This window comes from Lissotriton vulgaris, chromosome 11, assembly GCF_964263255.1.
Source record: "Lissotriton vulgaris chromosome 11, aLisVul1.2, whole genome shotgun sequence".
Classification (NCBI taxonomy): Eukaryota; Metazoa; Chordata; class Amphibia; order Caudata; family Salamandridae; genus Lissotriton; species Lissotriton vulgaris.
This window is the reverse complement of record NC_141699.1, coordinates 5,613,504-5,638,168: the sequence shown is the minus strand read 5'-3', so window position 1 is coordinate 5,638,168 and position 24,665 is coordinate 5,613,504. Positions and strand designations below refer to the sequence as shown.

The window sequence follows — 24,665 nt, the reverse complement described above, 5'->3', positions numbered from 1 at the left end:
CTTGGCATTGTGAAGGCGCTAGTGTTGAAACCCTCGTTATTGCCAAACATCTTCATGTGGACTCATCAGAACGTTCCACTGGACCAAGTGTAGATGTGGATCATTACAGCAGATCGACTTAGGATGTCAAGCTGGTCGCCTTCGAGACACTACAACATTCCTGATAGTGAATGATGGTAGGGCTCCTCCGAGGGACCCCTTCTCAGAAAACGTCATTCAATTTTGGGGGGGGAGAAATCATCTCCCAATGTCTAGTTTCTTGTGTGGGACCCTGTTGCAGAAGGTCCATTTCTTTGCCCTTGAAGGCTCATCTTAACTCTAATCAATTAATCAGGGGGTTGTGAAGCACACTACTCTCCCGTAAGGGTCTCAAGTCTCTGTTGGGGGGGTTCGAGCAGTTCTGTCTGATCCGAAGAGCCAGATCTTGAGGCTCTTCCTGAATGCTTGCTGTGTGGGGGTTCATCTGATGCTTAGACACATCCCTCCTTTACCCATCATACTCTTGTACCACCATTTCCCGATGAATGCTTCAATCCTCAGTCGTATGCAAATCTTGAACGAAAACCCTACGGAGTATATATTTTTCCTTCTTCATCCCAGAAAGGACACTCATCGAAGAAGGCTGTCATTGTGGCTAAGAAAACGGCCGATGAGGATGCTCTTCAAGAAAAAAGACAAATCAGGCGTTTGATGCCTAAGGACTTCAAATGAAGATGAAAAAATTTTTTCTGAAACAAAAACAGCCCAAAAGGAGAGACATTTGGTCAAACAGGCTTGCCATACAGAGAGAAAAAATGTAATTCATTTTGGGACAGTGAAGCTGCTTACAGCTGTAACGTGGGGCCTCTCCGCACCATTTTGCAACTTCCAAACAGTGCTGCCTGTAGATACGTTTATACTGTCTGCTAAATCTTTTTAAACAAATATCCGTTTCACAATGTGTGTTTTTCAGGATCCACATGTAAGGACATGTATTTAACCATTTATGAATTCAAAGAAGAGATAAGTTTACAGGTGAGTAACTTTTTCATCCTCATTCTTGTTGAGAATTATTTACCATCCAAAACCAATTTTTTCCTGGACCAACAGATCATTTAAAATATGAAAAAGTATTTGAGTAATGATGGAGCTGATACAGAAAAGAAGTCTGGCTATTTAAAACATGTTGTTATATGGAGCTTTGCTGCCCAGCTTGGATTGGGTACCTCTGAACTTTTAATGTAGGGAAGTGTTATGTTTATCCCTGAAGGGTTGGTTGTAGGGGTGGGCAGAACTCGCATAGTATCACTCCGTGGAATTCTGCTGGGTCACAGAAAAACTCAACGAAATTCTGTGGAATTCGGCCAAAAGCCTGAAAATATGCAACACTGCACCAGTGTTGCGCACAGCGTCGAAAATCAGTACGAATGGCACCCTGCATTCTGCAAGAAGGGCACAGCCATTCCAGTTGATTTTGCTGTTGCTTAAATAGGTAGTCTACTCAAGCGGTAGCAAATCTACTAGAACTGCAGCCATCAAACGGTGACCGCCAGGCCCGGACTAGCCGTAGCGGTCACCGGGCAATCCCCCGGTGCGCCGCACGAATGGGGGCCGGTTTTGGGCCCCTGGGGTCCGATTTTGTTACAGAGCCGTTTTTGCAGCATAACCAGCCCTGGCAGAGAGCTCAGCGGCACCCCAAACCCCCGGGGGGGGGGGGCCGCCGAGCATTTTGCCAGGGCCGGTCTTGGTTCCCAGTCCGGCCCTGGTGACCGCTTGCAAACACCTGTGTTGGAGGGTGCCAAATCTCACTCACACTAGCCATCTTGCATATTCTGGAGCCTCGCAGGCGAAACCATTCGGCCAACTGGAGGTATTTGTCCAGAACTCCACGTTAAAGAGTTACACGAAATGGCCAAAATTCTGCCAATTCCGCAGGCGGAATGGGAGATTCTGCCCACCCGTAGTCAGTAGCTGATGAAACTTCCACGACAGAGCGGATGCCTGGAAGGGGGATTTTTAACTTTATTGAACAACTTCTCATTTCCACACTCATTATCGTTTCACATATATTTTTTCTATTTTTTCGATTTGATAAAAATAATAACACTTTTGTCAGTCACCAAGGTTATCACATGTCGTGTTCCGTTGTCATGTGAATCCCAAATTGAATGTCTGGCTGCCTTTCCATAGCTTAATTTTTTTGAAGACCTGCAGTAAACCTTTTCTCAACAAATTTCACGTTCAATGCGAAATTATTTACCCTATTTTTTCTAAACACAAAACACTAAGGGGCCCATCAAAATGTCGGGCCGATTGCCCCCGCCAGGCTGGCGGTAGCCACCGCCAGCCTGGCGGGTGCAATCCGCCCGACACCCTCACTCGTTTCCACCCCCGCCATATTAGTATGGCGGGGGGGACCTCGGCGGACGGAAAGACCGTCTGCCGCTTTTCCACCCTGTTCGCCTTGCGGCCGGGGTGGAAATGGAATAATATGGTGGCGGTGTCTATCAGACACCACCAGCCATATTACGATTGGCATTTTACAATGCCTTTCCGTGGCGGCAATGACGCCACGGAGAGGCATGCGGTCTTCACTTTGTGGGCCCCCTGCAGGCCCCCAAAGTGAAGGAGGGGTGGGGGTGCACACGGGGGGTACCTGTGGTACCCCTCTGCATTTGCATATACAATGCGGTAGGCTCCGCGTGGTTGCTTCCGCATTGTGTATGCAAATGCATACATTCATTTATGGCATTGTGGCGGGCGGTGTAGAGAGCACCGCCCGCCACAATGTTATAATGTTATAAATGCAGGATGCGGCCGCCACTGTGGTGGCTGCATCCTAATGCCACCCACGGGACCCCTGCCCTTATGGCGGGCGGTCCCAATCCCCGACAGGATGGCGGGCGGGCTAAGTCCGCCCGCCATCCTAATGAACCCCTAAGGCTCTGATTCTGAGTCTGTCAGACTGAAGGTGCTGAAGTACTCCTGTAAACCTTTTACTGTGACCAGGAGCACTCCTGTAAACCTTATTTATACTGTCACCAGGAGTACCCCTGGAAACATTATACTGTCATCAGGAGTACTCCTGGAAACCTTATTTATACTGTCACCAGGAGTACCCCTGGAAACATTATACTGTCAGTAGGAGTAATCCTGGAAACCTGTGACTGTCACCTGGAGTGCTCCTGTAAACCTTATACTGTCACTAGGATTACTCGAGTAAACCTTATTTATACTGTCACCAGGAGTACTCCTGTAAACCTTATACTCTCACCAGGAGTACTCGTGTAAACCTTATTTATACTGTCACCGGGAGTACTCCTGTAAACCTGTGACTGTCACCTGGAGTACTCCTGTAAACCTTATTTATACTGTCACCAGGAGTACTCTTGTAAACCTTATACTGTCACCAGGAGTTCTCTTGTAAACCTGTGACTGTCACCTGGAGTACTCCTGTAAACCTGTGACTGCCACCTAGAGTACTCCTGTAAACCTGTGACTGTCACCTGAAGTACTCGTGTAAACCTTATTTATACTGTCACCAGGAGTACTCGTGTAAACCTTATTTATACTGTCATTGGGAGTACTCCTGTAAACCTGTGACTGTCACCTGGAGTACTCGTGTAAACCTTACTTATACTGTCACCAGGAGTACTCTTGTAAACCTTATACTGTCACCAGGAGTACTCTTGTAAACCTGTGACTGTCACCTGGAGTACTTCTGTAAACCTTATACTGTCACTAGGAGTACTCGTGTAAACCTTATTTATACTGTCACCTGGAGTACTTCTGTAAACCTTATACTGTCACCAGGAGTACTCGTGTAAACCTTATTTATACTGTCACCAGGAGTACTCTTGTAAACCTGTGACTGTCACCTGGAGTACTTCTGTAAACCTTATACTGTCACTAGGAGTACTTGTGTAAACCTTATTTATACTGTCACCAGGAGTACTCCTGTAAACCTTATACTGTCACCAGGAGTACTCGCAAAACCTTATTTATACTGTCATTGGGAGTACTCCTGTAAACCTGTGACTGTCACCTGGAGTACTCCTGTAAACCTTACTTATACTGTCACCAGGAGTACTCTTGTAAACCTTATACTGTCACCAAGAGTACGCTTGTAAACCTGTGACTGTCACCTGGAGTACTCCTGTAAACCTGTGACTGTCACCTGGAGTACTCCTGTAAACCTGTGACTGTCACCTAGAGTACTCTTGTAAACCTTATTTATACTGTCACCAGGAGTACCCCTGGAAACATTATACTGTCACCGGGAGTACTCCTGTAAACCTTATACTGTCATCAGGAGTACTCCTGGAAGCCTTATTTATACTGTCACCAGGAGTACCCCTGGAAACATTATACTGTCAGTAGGAGTAATCCTGGAAACCTGTGACTGTCACCTGGAGTACTCCTGTAAACCTTGTATTGTACCCCTGGAAAACGTTTTTATACTGTCACCAGGAGTACCTTTGGAAACCTTATACTGTCAACTGGAGTACTCCTGTACACCTTATACTGTCACCAGGAGTACTCGTGTAAACCTTATACTGTCACCAAGAGTACGCTTGTAAACCTGTGACTGTCACCTGGAGTACTCCTGTAAACCTGTGACTGTCACCTGGAGTACTCCTGTAAACCTGTGACTGTCACCTAGAGTACTCTTGTAAACCTTATACTGTCACTGGGAGTACTCGTGTAAACCTTATTTATACTGTCACCGGGAGTACTCGTGTAAAACTTATTTATACTGTCACCGGGAGTACTCCTGTAAACCTGTGACTGTCACCTGGAGTACTCGTGTAAACCTTACTTATACTGTCACCAGGAGTACTTGTGTAAACCTTATTTATACTGTCACCGGGAGTACTCGTGTAAACCTTATTTATACTGTCACTGGGAGTACTCCTGTAAACCTGTGACTGTCACCTGGAGTACTCGTGTAAACCTTACTTATACTTTCACCAGGAGTACTTGTGTAAACCTTATTTATACTGTCACCAGGAGTACTCTTGTAAACCTGTGACTGTCACCTGGAGTACTTCTGTAAACCTTATACTGTCACCAGGAGTACTCTTGTAAACCTGTGAATGTCACCTGGAGTACTTCTGTAAACCTTATACTGTCACTAGGAGTACTCGTGTAAACCTGTGACTGTCACCTAGAGTACTCTTGTAAACCTTATACTGTCACCGGGAGTACTTGTGTAAACCTTATTTATACTGTCACCGGGAGTACTCGTGTAAACCTTATTTATACTGTCACCGGGAGTACTCCTGTAAACCTGTGACTGTCACCTGGAGTACTCGTGTAAACCTTACTTATACTGTCACCAGGAGTACTTGTGTAAACCTTATTTATACTGTCATTGGGAGTACTCCTGTAAACCTGTGACTGTCACCTGGAGTACTCGTGTAAACCTTACTTATACTGTCACCAGGAGTACTTGTGTAAACCTTATTTATACTGTCACCAGGAGTACTCTTGTAAACCTGTGACTGTCACCTGGAGTACTTCTGTAAATGTTATTATGTCATCAGGAGTACTCTTGTAAACCTGTGACTGTCACCTGGAGTACTTCTGTAAACCTTATACTGTCACCAGGAGTACTCTTGTAAACCTGTGAATGTCACCTGGAGTACTTCTGTAAACCTTATACTGTCACTAGGAGTACTCGTGTAAACCTGTGACTGTCACCTAGAGTACTCTTGTAAACCTTATACTGTCACCGGGAGTACTTGTGTAAACCTTATTTATACTGTCACCGGGAGTACTCGTGTAAACCTTATTTATACTGTCACCGGGAGTACTCCTGTAAACCTGTGACTGTCACCTGGAGTACTCGTGTAAACCTTACTTATACTGTCACCAGGAGTACTTGTGTAAACCTTATTTATACTGTCATTGGGAGTACTCCTGTAAACCTGTGACTGTCACCTGGAGTACTCGTGTAAACCTTACTTATACTGTCACCAGGAGTACTTGTGTAAACCTTATTTATACTGTCACCAGGAGTACTCTTGTAAACCTGTGACTGTCACCTGGAGTACTTCTGTAAATGTTATTATGTCATCAGGAGTACTCTTGTAAACCTGTGACTGTCACCTGGAGTACTTCTGTAAACCTTATACTGTCACTAGGAGTACTCGTGTAAACCTGTGACTGTCACCTAGAGTACTCTTGTAAACCTTATACTGTCACTAGGAGTACTTGTGTAAACCTGTGACTGTCACCTAGAGTACTCTTGTAAACCTTATACTGTCACCAGGAGTACTCTTGTAAACCTGTGACTGTCACCTGGAGTACTTCTGTAAACCTTATACTGTCACCAGGAGTACTTGTGTAAACCTTAGTTATACTGTCACCAGGAGTACTCTTGTAAACCTGTGACTGTCACCTGGAGTACTTCTGTAAACCTTATACTGTCACCAGGAGTACTCTTGTAAACCTTTGACTGTCACCTGGAGTACTTCTGTAAACCTTATACTGTCACCGGGAGTACTCGTGTAAACCTTATTTATACTGTCACCGGGAGTACTCCTGTAAACCTGTGACTGTCACCTGGAGTACTTCTGTAAACCTTATGCTGTCACCAGGAGTACTCTTGTAAACCTTTGACTGTCACCTGGAGTACTTCTGTAAACCTTATACTGTCACCGGGAGTACTCTTGTAAACCTTTGACTGTCACCTGGAGTACTTCTGTAAACCTTATACTGTCACCAGGAGTACTTGTGTAAACCTTAGTTATACTGTCACCAGGAGTACTCCTGTAAACCTGTGACTGTCACCTGGAGTACTTCTGTAAACCTTATACTGTCACCGGGAGTACTGTGTAAACCTTATTTATACTGTCACCGGGAGTACTCCTGTAAACATGTGACTGTCACCTAGTGAAAGGCTTTTGTTATTTCCTGAAATGTTTGAATCTGCCCCTGTGCGGGGGGGGGGGTGGGGGGAAGGGTAAAGACAAGTTGCTGGCTCCGATTTACAAATGTTTTTTTTTGCACCCTCTCCTACATTCTTTCTTATCTTAAAAATAAAAATGCTACAAAGTCTCAGGGCTCATCCCGGTGCCTGCACGTGACAGCAATCATCTAATTGAAACATTAAACAACTTTTTAGAAAGGCAAAAACTATTTCAAAGACTTCCTGTAGCTGGTGTGCTGACTGTTCTCTTTTTTGTCTTGCAAATACACATATTTCGACTGTGGCGTTGCTTTACAATTAATTCACCAATCCTTCAGTATTTGCCAGCGCTCTGCGGTTCAAACGCTTTGCGGTGATTTATTTTGCAATCAGTAAACCCCGTAAAGGCTGAAAGTAGCCATTCTCCGCGCACGGCCTCGTTTGAGGGACTGAGAATAAATCAGGGAAGTTGGGCTTTTGACCTCCTGACCTCGACGCTTTTTCTTCCTCTCCCATTAAATCAATATCACTCCGAAGAAGTGAGTTTTTGGTGTTTTTCCTGCGGGATGCTGTGTCTGCTGAGAAGATGCACGCTCCCCCTGGACTGACAGCGCCCCAGCCTCGCTCTGCTGCAGTCACTTCAGCAGCTAAAACAAATGAGGTGTCTGGCCAAGGTATCCTGCCCTCTGGCCTCAGCAATAATTAATCAAAATATTTCCAAAATGCTCACAGGGAGCTGCAGGCCCGTGTTTAACTCTTTAGCTGCCTTTTGAGAAGCATCTACAGGGAAGGAGGTGTTGTCCAGGCTGACACAGCCCTGGGTGGGTCCCATGAGATATAAGCTGTTGCTTTTATTTTTTAGGTCTCACCCGAGACAGCGCAGTCGCTTGTGAGACATTTTGTTTACTTGCAGGGGCTTGAAGGCCACTCATTGCTTATCATTGGTTGGCTTCATTGTCACTCTCAGAACAAACAAAAAACGATTGGCGCATGCGGTAGTCACTTCCACTTCTTCTGTTTGTCTTTCCCCAGCTCCTTTATTCGGGCGCTACTTTTTTCCTTTTTGTCAAAACACTCGATTAGAGTGCGTCTTTTCCGTGTATTTGTCTTTTGTTTTGCTTCGGGCCCCCACGACCCTCGTCCTCCATTTTGTTTCACCCTCAGTGTTACTTACCCCCTTTCACCATCTTTGTTGGTACTTGCCCCCGCCCACTGACCATGTGGTTGCTCTCCCTCAAGACTGGCCGCATCATAGGGCCTTTTTTTTCTTTTTGCTTTCAGCCTGCTGTACACCAGCTCGGCTGCTATACTTGGCGCTCATTGAAAAGGCCAATAGCTCTGGTATTGTAGGCAAAAGCCATTGGTTTTGTCATTGCTTATTATTTATTTGGACTATTTTTTATGTAGATGCGTTATCTCTGTGGCTTAAGCTTTAACTACGTACATTTGTTGCTTACCCTAAAGATCCGAGGACTGAATTAAAGCTGATCCCCCTAATCAACAAGTAACCGTGAGTTTGATGGCTATAAGGGCCTGTTCTAAGTGCCTAGAAAACAATTGTGTTATGCACGTGGCACTGTAAGGTCCAGCTTAGTGTTCCCTATGTTTGGGTGTTGAAAAGAATTTATACAAATAATGTATGCTTTATTAATATTCTCACGCACAACGGTTGCGTTGAAAGATGTGCTTAGTGGATCTAATACGGGCTAATATTTACCTTGCGTGCTTACGGACTACTATGTCATCTGCCTTTCGTATGGGGTGCAGGGGTGCTTCACAAGAGAGGAGCAGGACCCCCTCAGCTGATAAAATGAAAGGAAGAAAGTCGAGATCTAACATCGAAGCCAGCTGAGTAGTTCCTGCCACAAACAAGTCACAGTGCAAACATCTACCATGGCTTTAAGGCGGTGCGACTGGTGCTACCGCACAGGGCACTACGGCACACATCAACACACCAAGCAGTCGCAGTCTCACTGATCCGGCCTGTCGGTTAACTGTTTTTATCGCCTTTGTCTCTTATTAATTTGCTGACCTTTTTAGCCAAGGAGCGGATATCAGTGATTCTGGTGTATTGGATAAACAATGGCGTGAAAGGAATTTGCAGGTGGTCCGACAAGTTCACCAGTATTGGGTCGGTGGTGGTCTGAAGCGCATACTTGGAGATAATCAGGTGGAAAACGGCTCCTTTGCACTGTGGGGATTTTTGGCAGTTCTGGAAATAGTCCTAGTTTCAGAGAAAAAGAACAGATTAACAGGTTTGTTGTTTTCTTCACACCAGGGTAAATTGAAATTGCCCAAGAAGAGTCTTGAGATTACTAGTGGTAACAAAATAAAATCCATGCACTTCTTGATACATGAGCGGTTTTAACCGGGAAGGGGGGTCTATGACATTCATTCTTGATTAGCGTTGTTTGAAAAGGAGATTTCAAGGAAAGGCATAGGAAGGAGGGAAAGGGTTCTGTAGGAAATATTTTGCACTTTAGCATGTTCTATGAATTACTGCTATTACACCGCCATGTCTGAGTTCTCAGTCACACTGGAGTATTGGTTGGGAGCGTGGAACTTCCGTACCCAAGCTTGAACTTAAGCGAGCCTACTGGAACTGGGTGGATGAGCAAGATCTAAGGGACTCTAACCAGGGTAGGCTGACTGAGGAGTTTAAACAGCATAAAACTCAGCCTCGTTGGGAGCCTTACCTGGACCTTATTGTAAAACCAAGGGATAGATCCCTGTTCATCCAGTTCAGGTTGGGAAACTTACCTTTGCATGATTACACCTGTAAATGGAAGCCCCCGTACCAAACCTCATCTGAGTGCCCTACTTGTAATGGCGTTACCGAAACTATTGCCCATGTCTTTTTTGTGTGCCCGGCATATGCAAAGCCTAGGCAGAGATGGCTAAAACCCACATGCTTATTGCTCGGCACCAGGAGTCATTCCGTAGCCTTGAGAATTCTTAAGACTGACACCAGTACACGTTTAGTCTGTGGTGTTGCTAAATTCTTGAGCTGGGCCTGGGTAATAAGAGCAAAATCTCTGTGATGAACCACTTTTTAACTAAACATCCTTAATTTTTACTTCTGCAAAGCTTTTACTGTTTAATATGCCTCTTAACCTATTTATTGTAGTATGGACGTTTTTATTGTTATTAATTTTGTAAATTGTAATGACTTATGAATTATGGTTTTTATCTTGTGTATGTGCTTTTATGATATCACATGTTTATCGAAATAAAGCTTTGAATTGAATTGATTAGTTCAAGGGGATATAAATGTCTAGGAAATAGTTCGAGGAACCACTGAACCAAGTGTCAGTGAAGACCAAGATATCTGGGTTGAAAACATGCATGAATGTTCCAAGCACTGTTTAACTGTGGATCGGCAATTATGTAGTAGGCACAAAGTGATGGCTTTGTAGGAGCCTAGGGCGCTCAGTGGGAACAAAAGTGAGATTGGACAGTTCCTTCTACGGGGGTGGTGGGCATGAATGATATCTGTGGGTCCTTATAAATGTAAAAATGTAAATCCGTATTTGTAATGGCAAACTACTCACCCTTACGGGTCTCAATGTGCTGGGGGCCGTCGTGGAAATTAAGTGAGCTATTGCCCAGAGTCCCATGCTGCTGAGCTGCCGCCGGAGCCGGGGATCGAACCATGAACCCTGTGCTCCGAAGTAAGCTGCCCTGGCCGCTGCACCACACCTCTCCACAAGGTAGACATGGTTGTCTTGTATAGGGTAATGGACAGGTTTATTGATAACATTTAAGGCTTCATAACTTTCAATGAGATCGCTGAGGTCAGTACCATCTAGAGTTAGGTTTAGTTCTGTTGGGCCTGAGATGGTGACTGTTGGCTGTTCCTAGGTAGATTTTCAGCCCACTGGTTATTCTTCAGTGTATACCAGCAAAGTTGTGAACTATGGTGTGGACAGCAACTGAGCGTAGACATCGAGTGTGGAAGTTGTAAAACTGCTCGTGATAGGACATCCATTTTCTTAGACAGGAGACTCGGTGACGATAGGAGACCAAGAGAGTGAGACGGGGATCGCATAAGGGGAGATGGGTTCGATTACCTGTTTGAATTTGGAGTTATCTGGGGGTTTGGTTTTCAAAATTGGTTGTGAAGAACTTATTTGTGGAGATATGCAGGTGTTGGAAGGAGATCCGCTTCGACATCCATTTAGGGCAGAAGGCGGGGAGAGGTTGTGATATGTGCCGGAAGAAGAGGAAAGGCGGAGGAGTGCCTGGTTGAAGCAGGCACTGTCTCCCTACTCGTGGGGGAGGTGAAAGAGAGTGTAGTTCCAGTCAGGAAAGAAGGCAGGGAAATTTAGAATATGAAGAAGAAGAGCGGAGAGAAGGCAGGCTGAAGTAGGAGTTGTTCCCCACTCGTGGTGTGTGAGAGTAATTAAAGTGTGACTGATGGTATTGTATTGTATTCTAATTGCATTTCTATAGGGCTTACGATCCCTGACGAGGCGTTGAAGTGCTTTTTCGGCAAGTAGCACGTTACTCCGGAACCCGTAAAGGATTAGTGTTGAATTAGTATAGTGAAATATTAAAGTAATTTAAGTGGTGGATAGGTTAGTCAGTTATTTGGATTCAGAATGATAGAAGAGGAAAAAAGGTTTGTATTTATATAGGGCTTGTAACCCCTGATGGGGTGCTGAAGCACTTATTTGGGCGAGTTGCACGCTACTCTTGAAACCCATAAAGGATTAGTTGTGAATTAGTGTGGTGAAATATAAAAGTAATTTGAATGGTGGATATTAGTCAGTTATTTGGAGTGAGAAGGATAGCGGAGGGATAGAAGGGGAAGAAAGGTTTGCATTCATATAGCACCTGTTACGCCTGATGGGTGTTGAAGCTATTTTCTGGCAAGTAGCACGCTACTCCAGAACTTATAAAGAATGAATGTTGAAAATTAGCGTAGTAAAATATATGTAGTAATTTGAGTGGTGGATATATTATTCAGTTATTTGGATAGAGAAGGGTAGGCGGCGGGATAGAAGAGCGAGCAAGGTTTTTATTTATATAGCGCTTGCTACCTATGATGGGGTTTTGAAGCGCTTTTTTGGCGAGTAGCCTGCTACTCTGGAACCCATAAGGTTTAGTGTTGAATGAGTATAGTGAAATATGAAAGTAATTTGAGTGGTGGATATGTTAGTCAGTTATTTGGATTGAGAAGGGTTGTGGAGGGGTTGAAAAGGGAAAAAGGTTTGCATTTATATAGCGCTTGTATCCCTGATGGTGTGTTGAAGCGCTCTATTGGCGAGTAGCAGGCTACTCTGGAACCCATAAAGGAGTAGTGGTGAATTAGTATAGTGGAATATGAAATTTGAGAAGTGAACATGTTAATCTGTTATTTTGATTGAAAAGGATAGTGGAGGGATAGTGAAGGATTTAGATATGTATATATTTTTTGGGGGGAGGTCATAGCAGTAGGAGGAGGCTTTTGGATGAGTACAAAATGTGTTGTGGAGGGGAAGAGTGAGAGGAAAGAGTTTAGAAAGGTTTGTTGTGGGGGATCGGTATAGAAAAAGAGGTGTCAGATGATGCAAGGAGGGGTAAAGTAGGTGGGAGTCTAGAAAGGGTTATTTTGGGGATCATAGTATTGGTATGGGGTTTGGGATAAATTAGAGTGGCTGTAGAGGATATATTGATAGGTGTATAGGATGAGAAATAGGGTAGTGCACTGGAAAGAGTAATAGAAAGAAGTTTGAGATGAGTCAGAAAGTTGGGCTAGAAGATATATTGAGAGAAGTATAGGCAGAGAAATAGTGCATTGGAAATGCTAAATTGGAAGAAAGTGATAAATATACAGATCCATAAGTACATTGAGAGTATATAGATGCATTAAGGTGGGAAGTATATGTAGATTATAGATAATGATAAAGGTACAGGATGAGAAATAGGATAGTGCATTGAATATACTTTTTCAGGAGAAAAGTAACAAAAGCACAGATCCAAGTACATGGAAGACACATAGATGCACAATGGAAGTATGTACATGTAGACCAAAGGTGCATCAGATAATCTCTGGTTTTCAAGTGTTATTGTACTTTTTTTTTAAACAACATAATTATTCTACATGTTTATACAAAGCACTACACAAAGATAGGTGCATGTCTATAGTAATATAAATGCTTATATACAGAGGGACATGCTGTGAATTTCTGTTTGCGTATGGTGCTTATGTGGGGAAGAGCCAATTCTTGAGTAGTTTTCTGTAGATAAGGTGGTTGTCGGTGGATCTTATGTTGGGGGAAAAGAGTTCCATTGTTTGGCTGCTTGAACAGAGAAGGATTTGACACCCATGTTTTTTTCTTGTATCTTGGGATTTTAAGGTGAGGTGCCCCTTTAGAGCATAGGTTCCCTTGTTGAATGTGTTTGGTGATTTTATTCCTGATGAAGAGCGGTCCCATCCAGCTACCATAGAAATATAAAACTGTCACGGAAATTGTATATCACTACACAGTTAGCGGAGACTGGCAACTCTTCTAAAACCCTGTACCAAATCCTGTAATTTCATTAATGCGGTAGCATGTGAAAGCTTAGAGGCCCCGTCACTGCCCTCTATTTCACACAAAAGATAGAACTGATTTATGGGAAAATCATTGGATCAGGAGGTAGGATACAGATCCAGGAGGGCACCTACCAAATTAATTCAATGGAACTTCAGCTATTAGAGAACTTCCCCGCAATCTCGCGGAATGAGGTTGAATTATTGAACTTCCCCGTAACCTCGCTGAATGAGGTTGAATTATTGATTAATAAAATCAAGTCCGGCTCTCCTGACGATCACATTCCTGCTAGAATTCTCCCCTTTCTGGTTAAAAATGTGTCCTATGCCATGCAATCCCTTATCAATCTCTCCCTTGGAGAGGGACACGTACTTCGGGAGTGGAAAGTTGCCCAGGTTAGGCCTATCCGGAAGAATTCTAAACTTCCCTGGACGGATCTTTCCAATCTCCGCCCTATTTCACTCCTTCCGTTTGCAAGCAAACTAATGGAAAAACATGTAAACAGCCACCTCTCCAATTTCGTCAAAGCACTGGATGTTTAGATTCTTCCCAGTCCGGTTTTAGGCCCAAATACACCACCGAATCAGCTCTTCTAGCGGTCACGGCTAAGATCAGGATGACCCTAGATAAGGGCCATTCTATGATTCTGGTACTGTTGGACCGATCCGCGGCGTTTGACACAGTCTCACATAACATCTTGACTAAAAGACTGGAAGAGATTGGGTCAAGGAAAACAGCTTTGCAGTGGATGAGGAGCTTTCTATCCCACCGTTTTCAGATTGTTAACCTGGGTCATTATCGATCGGCCCCTACTAAGTTGTCCAAGGGAGTACCACAGGGCTCATGTTTGAGCCCCACACTTTTTAACATCTATATTGCTCCCTTGGCCAATCTTCTGAGGGCCCATGGGTTCATCCCCATATCATACGCTGATGACACCCAGCTACTATTCCCATTTAACAACTTCACTCCAGCAGTACAGGTGGCCTTCTCCAAAGGGACGAGAGCAATATCTGATTGGATGCGGAACAACTTCCTCCGGTGCAATGTGGGGAAAACTGAAATCATGCTCTTCGGAGAGGTATCCCTTCTGTGGACTCCTGAATGGTGGCCGACAGATTTAGGCCCCCTTCCTCCTCCTAAGATGTTAGTAAAGAACCTAGGGATCCAGCTTGATCACGCACTTACTCTGAAAAAACATGCCGCCCAAACAGCTGGGACTTGTTTCCATACAATAGTCCTACTCCGTCGAGTTTTTCCCCTACTACCAGACTCCTCTCGGAAAACACTTGTCCAGTCACTTGTTTTAAGTCGCCTAGACTATTGTAATCTCTGCCAATGATGCTTCACTGGCAAGACTACAGGTGGTTCAGAATACGGTGGCACGGATGGTCCTTAATGCTCCTCCTAGGACCTCTTCCCGTCCTCTTCTGATAAAATTGCACTGGCTCCCCATCCGCAAAAGAGTTAAGTTTAAAATCTGCTGTGCCATCCATAAGGCACTGCTTAACTCAGGACCTTCATATCTCTCTGAGAAATGTATGTCGTATACCCCCTCAAGATCACTCCGTTCGAGCACTAAATCCTTGCTGGTAGTACCACGAGTAAGAAGAGCAAGATTGGGAGAAAAGGCCCTATGCCACCTTAGCCCTCGCTATTGGAACGAACTCCCGCTGCCCTTGAGGCAGTGTCTAGACCATCGGCATTTTCGAAAGCAGCTGAAGACTATCCTTTTCCTCACTTACTAACTCATTAGAGTTATTCCGCCACCCATATTTCGCTGAAGCGCAGAGATACCCCTTCGGGTGTCGATTCTAGCGCTATACAAACAAGCAAATAAATAAGTAAATTCCATGTATGGCTTTGTGGGTGATACAAAGCATCTTGAACGTGGATCTTCTAGCAACCGGTAACCAATGCAGGGCTTTCAAGGCAGGTGAGATGTGGTCTCATGGTTTGATATGCAAGAGTAGTCTGGCAGCCCAGTTTGGAATGCTTAGTAGTCTTTTCATGGACATTAAAGGTGATCCGTGGTAGGGTGAACAGTCGAAATATCAATTGTAAATATCGATATGGCAAAATATTGAGTTTAAAATATAGAGTGGACTTAATATTGACTGTCAAAAATATAGTGGTGCAGAATATCGAAATGCAGGTAAAAAATATCGTTTGTCATAATAGCGAAGTTACTAATATCGACAGTCATAATATAGTTGTTAAACATATCAATTTTTTTGTGAGATTTAAATGTTAGTATATGTGTTAAAAGTATGCATTATTTTTGTAATGTATGTTTGAATTTTTTTTAAGTAATGAATTTTAAGTTACTACATTTTTGTGTAATTTAATTCCGTAGCGGGCTGTGGGTTTATAGGGGAAATGGGGTGGGACGTAATTTAATTATAATACATTTTTTAAGAATTATTTAGAATTAATTAATTATATGTTAGTCACTTTTTGCGTAAGTTAATTCTGTAGCGGGTTGTGGGTTTATAGGGGAATAGGGTGGGTAGTAATTTAATTGTAATTCATTAATTTTATTAATTATTTAGTATGTAATAATTTATATTGTTAATTACGTTAATTAATTTATTATTAATTAATTATACATTGATTAATAACAATTAATAATTAATTGGTAATTATGTTACTCTGTTTTGTATTAATTAGTAATTCATTATATATTTATGAATAATTAATTTGTAAATAAGTTAATTGTTTACTTTTTTTTAAGGGTGGGTTGAAGGTTGATAGGTGAGTAGGGTAGGAAGTAATTTAGTTTTAATGTAATTTTTATTTTATAGATTATATATATTAAAAGTAATTTTATTATGTAAATTTTATGAATGAATGTTATTAATTGTTTTTAATTAATTGGTAAATAATTATGTTAATTTATTCATATTTTACAATATTGTAGGTGACATTTATAGGGGAAAATGGTGGGAGGTAAATTAATTTTGAAAAAAATTACTTGTTAATTAATGTTAATTATATTGCAGGAGTGGGTATACTAAATTACTCCCCTACGCTATCTAACACTTTCCCTACTGTTACACTTGGTGGAATGTGAATATTAAATTATTCCCACCCGCTATCCAAAACTTTCGCTACTGTTGCACTCAGTAGAGGGGGAATAGTAATTTTTACACACCCACTATCCAACATTTTCCCTACTGTTGGACTCACTGGAGTGGGAATAGTAATTTTTACACACCCACTATCCAACACTTTTCCTACTGTTGGACTCACTGGAGTGGGAATAGTAATTTTTACCCACCTGCTATCCAACACAGTACCTACTGTTGCACTCACTGGAATGGGAATAGTTATTTTTACCCACCCGCTATCCAACACTTTCTCTACTGTTCCACTCGCTGGAGTGGGAATAGTAATTTTTTTCCACCTCCTATCCAACACTTTCCCTACTGTACCACTTGTTGGAGTGTAAATAGTAATTTTATCCTTTACGCTATGTAACGTATTTAGTATTGTTATATTTAATGTAGTGTAAAATATTATTTATTTTAAAAATATTTATTTTAACTTTTTAACCTTCTCATATTTAATTTTTATATATATTGATATTATAGGTTTATTTATATATATGTAATTATATTTTAAATTGTTTTTAGCATACCCTGCCACACTTATGGCGGCCAAAAGCGGTACAAAAGGGGGTGGTAATGGATTGATTCAGATGCTCCGTCCATCACCACCCCCTTTTGTACCGCTTTTGGCCATAAGTGTGGCAGGGTATGCTCAGACGTGAGTCCCTTGCTCACTTTGCCACTGGATTCAAGCAAGCCGGGCTGGAATGCCAGAAACTGGTCCTTGTAAGCTTGTTTCCGGTCCAGGGAAGACATGGCTTGGCAGTTCGGGCTGGACTGTTCCCATGAGGCACAGGGTCAGACTGATTTGCATATAGCCATGTCTGAACTGGGGTGGCAGAGTGGGCTAAAGAACGGTGATGGATTAAACCCAGATCTTTTGACTGGGTGTGAGTGTTTGATTGGTTCAGATGCTCCGTCTATTACCACCCCCTTTTGTACCAAGGAAGTAAGGGAGGCACTCAAGAACGGCTTCCAGCTTTATTTATTGATGCAAACATGAACTGCTGCGTGCCTCATCTACGCGTTTCGGCAGTTGAGCCTTGATCACGGGCACAATCAGCAGTTTAGATTGACCAGCAGGAAGTACACCTTTTATCATGTGATAGAACTCCAGTGAGCCTTTCATGTGAGAGCAGTATTTGATGCATTCTGGGCACTGGTCCATGTCAATATATCACATTCTATAATAGATGCACAGAGTTCATGTCCCAATAATTTCTCCATTCATATGTTCTCCTGTATTTCAACCCCAAATCCAAACGCCAACGGGCCCTCATGAAAGCAGGAAATCTGTGAGAACAGCTGTCGCCTACAATTCCTCATGGGTGGTTTGTGCTGGTCTTTTGATGGGTGGTGCAGTCTCTTTTCAACTTCGGGCAAAGCCGTTAAACCATCACAACCTTCTCCATTTGCCCAAGGAGGTACAAGACACAATAAGGGCTGGCTTTAGCACTTGTGGCACCTTGTGCAACAATAAGTTGTGGCAATCCCCCATCTTGTCCTTTAGGCTAGTCCTGTCATGTGTACCCTTTTACATTCATTTGTCCCATCCACACGACAATAACGGTTCTGAACAGGTGACCTTTTACCTGGTAGCTTGCTCCTGTCTCTTCGACACAGGCTTTCTGTATTCTATCATAATCCCTGTAACTGACCTACATAAACATGTCCTCAGGCATGGTAAAATTATTCTGTATACGGGTCACCACTTTTTTCATCTTTGGCCAACAGCCAGCTGTGCATGATCGCATTTGTTTTGAAAAACATTTATGATTGTTTTCAAAACAGTTGTGACTGTTTTCAAAACATATCGATTTTAGAAGAAAAACTGGAGTGACCACTCTAGTATATAAGACCCTTATTTCCACCTGCACATTAGAGGAAAATTCCTTCCAAGCTGACATGGGGTCCTGCATGCTGAGTTTTCAACACGCAGCAGTCTGACATCCCTTGCGGAATGTCATCCTCAAAGCAGAGACGGGGTCTTTCGTTCTCAACCATCAGGTGAGGGGGCTGGTCTTCCATAGGGGTTTCTTGGCTACACCCATATATAGATACACACATATACATGCTGCACATACAGATCTAGGCTGAGTACATTTAGGCAAATTACTTAGGGTGCGCATTTTAGGAATATGCACGTACTACTGTTTTTATCTCAGCTGCTTATGTTCATCTTATTAGCACTATGGTAAAAATGTATCTACTATTTACTATATTGATCCTAGCAATTTCTTTTGTATTCTTCTCTCTCCTGATTATCGCAGTAAATATGTTTTACACAAGGGGAGTCTTAGGACCTACACAACACCCCATGACTATCAATGTGTAAAAGTGCCCCATATCTCTCAATAGCCAATCTCTCACAATCATTTAATTTGTTTTAAAGCACTGGTAAAGGCTAGATTTACTAATAAAAATGTCTATCTTTGTAAACTAACCTCTTTTAGCAACAACCCTCTGAGGTCAGCATCCCCTCCCCAGGTCAGCACAGAGTGCGGCCACAATAGTTGCACTGCCCTAAAGCCGTCCCTGGACACACTCAGGAATGGCTTTCAACTTTATTGATGCAAAACATAGACTGCTGCGTACCTCCCCTATGCACTGGAGTGCTATCACGTGATAAAGGTGTACTTCCTGCTGATCATTCTAAACTGACCATTGTGCCCGTGATCAAGACTCAACTGCTGAAACGCGTAGGGGAGGCACGCAGCAGTTCATGTTTTGCATCAATAAATGAAGTTGAAACCCGTTCTTGAGTGCGTCTCAAGTTTGCCGATTAATTTGCTAAATAAAATACTGCTTATCAGGCATATGCGAGTCCTTTGTTGCTGTTTTCAATTCGGACCCTTTGGATAGTTTTGCAGCATTTTGGATTGGTATTTAGGTTTGCCCCCTTTTGCCACGGACCGCCGTCCCGTCACAAGCGGCAAGGACATGGCGTCCTCAGTTCTTACCGAGATTGACTGTATATATATATATATATATATATATATATATGTGTATATATATATATATATATTTATACGAAAGAGGAGGAGATAGAGTTAAAAAGCTACGAATCTTGGAATCTAAATATATAATTGAATTACAAACCAAGACGCCACAGGGCCTTAACAATGAAGAAGAATTTTGGGTCCATGTACGCTAGTACGCTAGTGTGGTACCCTGCGAATGGAGGGTTTTCAGTCCATCAACATGGGATTATGGTGATTGTTGTGGGGAAGATATGCTATTTAACTCTTCCTTACTTTCTCCTCTGCTCTACATAGTTGCAAAATAGTGTCACAAATCTGAGTACAGGTTATTCATCCCCTCCAGCCCATTCAGGGTTTGATTGTGTATCTGGTAGGATCCATGAGAGGGCGCTGCTGCGATTAGGCATTTAGATGATGGCATATTCTTAGTATAACTGCAACATAGACTAAGAAATGACCTTTGCTATCATCATTAGGGATTTCCATTTCGAAATTTGCTCTCGTTCCGGCAAAAAAATGTTAATGATTTAAGAATTATCATGCTGTAAATTTAGTGCAGCGATTGTCAATACTGATTTAAGTCCCTCTATTATTGAATTTTTTAATGAATTTATATATGTAGTTACATATTTAATTATTTATTTGTTTTTGAAATTATGATTTTGATGGAGTTCTTGCTACACTGTAGAAATTGGTGAATACTGGAATGAGATTCATAGCCACAAATAGCAGCTTAAGATGGCCGCCACATTCTCTTAATATTATGCAGAGTGTTTAGAACATCATCGCTTTCAATGAAATGTTGCATGTGGCGTATTCCTCCTAAATTTAAATGTTAACTGAATTATGAGTGAAACTGACATTGAGAAAGGCGTTGTGCCGAAACGCGTCTGTCAGTGCTTTGTGATCAAGCCAATAAAACTATTTTGTTGATATACCCGAGGAGTGCACCCGTTATTGGCTACATGATTGTGGCTGTTGGAGTATATATATATATATATATATATATATATATATATATATATATATATATATATATATATATATATATATATATATATATATATATACACACACACACACACCCATATATTTTTTATGTTATTTTTTAATATTCTTTTAAATAAAGTGTATGTTATTTTCGTTTTAACAGCCTTCCTCAGGCTCCTCCCCATTGCTGCTGGTTGGATATGAGGACGGGTCCCTCATCCTCTGGAGCATTGCTGAAAAGAGGACCCTGAGTCGCCTTCTGTGCCACCAGGACCCCGTCATGTGCCTTGACTTCGACCCAGAGAGGGCGCGAGGCGTTTCAGCCTCCTCCGACAGAGCGCTCAGCATCTGGCGCTTGGATGAGCAGCAGCGCCTAGAGGTCAGTAGCATCCTTGACATCCACCCCCTGCTTCCGCCTGATAGGCGGGACCAATGTTTATCCAGAAGTGCCTTAGACCCTGGTCATCAGTCAAAGAGGGGAACAGCAGCGCCCCCTGCTTACTGTCAGATGTCAGGCGAGACAGGTGCCAAGGTGCGCTCGACCCCTGCCTTATCTCTGCCCCCTCCTCCCCAACCCCAGGGACGGGGCCGGAATGTGTGAAACATTGGCCCATGCAGTGAGACAGACACCGCAGAGACCTACCCAGGCTAATGCTGTTCAGACTTTGATAAAATGGCGGCGGTCGTTCAGGGATGTGAGTAGCCCTGCCCTGGTCAGCCCACGTCTTCATTTGTTCAGTATGTATTTAAAATGCACATCTGCTTTCTTGCTTGCCAAGTTCTGCAGCTGGCAAGATAGCTCTTGTCAAATTACTTTGTATTGCGGTTTGTGTTTTTTCCCCTCTTTTCCTCAGATCTTTTGCACAGCTGTAGAACTAAAACACATGCCACAATTCGGCATTTGCTGCCACCTGCTTCTAGCGCTGCTCGAGGTGACGCCCTGTTGTGGAGCGCTTTGTGCAGCACGTAGGTTTGCAAACATGGGTTAACATACATGGAGCACGCGAGCACATGTCCTCATGAGCCAGGGGGCGTTTGTGGGAGTGTCGGGTCGGGCAACCCATCAAAGCAGGTGAACCCTGCAGACTCACACGTTTGTGGGGCTATAGAAGGCTTGTGGGAGTGCATTAACACCCTACAGTGGTCAGAGATGTCAAGAGGAAGCAGTAGGGTTGCTCACTGGTGGAACCGGGTGTGAACACCTTTAAAATCAACGGAGGATGAAGAGAAAGTATTCTCCGTAGAGAAAAAAACAAAAATGTAAAATTGCATTTGAATAGTGTAACATTTCCTGAAGTGGGACTGTAGACACAGAATTCGGTTTGTGCAACAAAAATCTGCATGGGAGTATTTTCCAGGTTTTATGAGTATTTTTGAATTCCTCAAACATCGGAAATGTATTAAAAACGTAGGTGCAATTCTGTGTTATTCTTTTCAAACTTTGTCAACCGATTGTTCAGTACAAATGCAATTTGTTTTAGATTTAATCTGATAACATTTGCAGTCTTTTAAATTCTACTCTTAACTCCTTAGAAATAAACCCTGTCTTAGGCCTTCAGGGCTCCTCCATCCACCACCTAGAGTTGTACCCCTTTTTTATCACCTTCTGAAAAGCCCAGAGTTGGTCCCCACTTAGCCAGTTCCGGACACGTGAATAATGTACTTTCACTTCACTGGTCTCCTTCAGCTGTAATTCATTAAGAATATAGTTGGGCTTTGATACACCCAGTTTGCTCCTTTCTAATCCCCCCAAGTATGCCAGCAGGATATAGGTTTTTAAGGGTTTATTGAAAATTATATTGATCAAATCTCAATTATTGCCAAGTCCTCAGGCGACCATGAGCAGCCAAATATGGTGTGTGGAAATAATCCAATTTCGATAACAAAAACAGTTTACACATACATTGGATGAATACCTTGCAACCTGTTGTAGTTGCTTAGCCGTGTACACGGACATCAGTTGAGTGACCATGGGTGCCTCTACTGATAGGAACATGTTTCTGACGCAGGCCACATTCAAGCCCACGATGTATCAATATTGCCCAACAAAAGAAGCAGCCACTTGACCCCCAGGAGAACTTATGGCCTCTTCAGGCCTATGAGGGGCAATACATGTGTTAAAATACAACACAATTCCCTTTCTTGCCCCTTGGTACTCTGGCCACTGCCCTTGCTCCTTCTGCATTAGAGACAGGAAGTGAGCAGGGGTCTTGGAAGTCTCTGTCCTTTTGGTAGTTTCCGCTCTTAACCCATCCTCTCCAACAAGAGGCAATTGGGATAAGCATGGGACAAAGTGTCAACCCAGTGTTCTCTTCGAGGAGCGACAGGGTGCTTGATGTCACCTCAGCTGTTTTGGTGACATATTTATTTATTTATAAAGTTTTATATAGCGCAAACTTGATTCCGAAGGATATCAGAGCGCTTTACAATTCGAGGCAAACGTAACAAATCAGAAAATTAGTCTAACATGGGGAATATAATGGGCATTGAATCAACTAGTACAAACATAACAGCTCAATATAATCTGAGTGCACGAGAAGGAATGGGCTATGCGATGGAGCATAGAGAGATAAGGGGAGTACATACAATATTCATATACAGGAATAATAACTAGTACCCAAAACAATAATCAAAACAAAAGTCAAATGGGGAGTCTAAAAGGCATTGAATCAAATGTTGAACATCTAACAGATCATTTATACATCTGGGTGTGCTAGACGATGGAGCATAATGACTTCTATCACAGAAAAACAGGTAGCCCGCAGGGTTCCATTGCAGCATTCGCGAGATATTTTACCATGTATCCTCTTTTTAATTTCTCAGCACAAGAAAGGAGGATCAGGGCAGAAAAGGCTGCACCAGTCGTTTTTCATGTAGTGTGGCTATAATTTTGGAGAAAACAAGGTGCAATGAGCCTGAGATGTGACCCCCATACATCCCAAAAAAGTGGCAAGAAAGCCACTAAAACAAATTATCCATGAATGGCCCTGCACTCAAAATAACAAATAGATCATTCGTAAAGGCCAATTATTGTCCATAATCAAGCACAAAAGAAACTGTTGGTGTCTTCCCAAATGAGAAAAGCAATAGTCGTTTTGATTGTAGAAACGGATCCCTTTATTCTTTTAATTCATAGATCAATTTAAAAAGCAGCACACAATGGACAAGACTGCCGACGTGTTTCGTCCTCATGCAGACTACTTCAGGGCTTAATAAGTCAATGGCAATGCTCAGAAGTTCATAGAGGTATGACTCTTGTGTGTGCAATCAGATTGAGTTAACAAAACGTCAATAGAAAGTAATTCTCCTAAAACCAAATAATGATGTCCGGATCCCCAAATACAGAGAAGGAAAGCACAATGTGTCTGTTTCCACAAGTAATACAGCTTGCGGGAACGGTGTCCCCCGTGTGTTCGTGATGGTGTCTGGTTTACAAAATACAATCGAGAGGGCAAGTATGGGACAAAGTGTCAACCCAGTGGTGTTTTCGAGGAGTAACAGGGTGCTTGATGTCACCTCGGCTATTTTGGTGACTTGGTGTGGTGTTTTCGCGGAGTTAAAAGGTGCTTGATGCCGCTTCTGCAATTTTGGTGACTCTGTGTGGTGTTTTTGAGGAGCGAAAGGGTGCTTGATGTCACCTCGGCTGTTTTGGTGACTTGGTGTGGTGTTTTCGCAGAGTTAAAAGGTGCTTGATGTCGCTTCTGCAATTTTGGTGACTCTGTGTGGTGTTTTTGAGGAGCGAAAGGGTGCTTGATGTCACCTCGGCTGTTTTGGTGACTGTGTGGTGTTTTTGAGGAGCGAAAGGGTGCTTGATGTCACCTCGGCTGTTTTGGTGACTGTGTGGTGTTTTTGAGGAGCGAAAGGGGGCTTGAAGTCACTTCTGCTGTTTTGGTGACTCTGTGTGTATGATACACACCTTGCATAGTGACTATGTCTTAAAATTCTTTGACTCTGGACTGCTGTTCGTTCCACATATTGACACGTTGGTCAAAGGGATCAACCTCCAAGGTTTCCTTCTATGTGTAATAACCCCTTCACTCCAAACAGACCATTGGATTCTATCAATCAGTCAGTATTTGTACAGTGCGCTAATCACCCCGAGGGTATTCATACGCTGAGTGGGGTGGGACTACTTCTTGAACAGCCAGGACTTGAGTCCACTCCTGAATTCGGC

At 42.8% G+C, this 24,665-nt stretch overlaps 1 protein-coding gene across 4 annotated transcripts in view; it reads left to right on the top strand.

Moving 5' to 3' along the window:
* GNB1L (G protein subunit beta 1 like) overlaps positions 1-24,665 on the top strand; it is a 425,377-nt gene that overhangs the window by 379,775 nt on the left and 20,937 nt on the right. For all 4 annotated transcript variants that reach the window (XM_086942634.1, XM_086942633.1, XM_086942635.1 and 1 more), the window contains one exon: positions 20,655-20,870. In XM_086942634.1, coding sequence (XP_086798760.1) covers positions 20,655-20,870 — 216 coding nt within the window. The remainder of the gene's footprint in view (positions 1-20,654; positions 20,871-24,665) is intronic.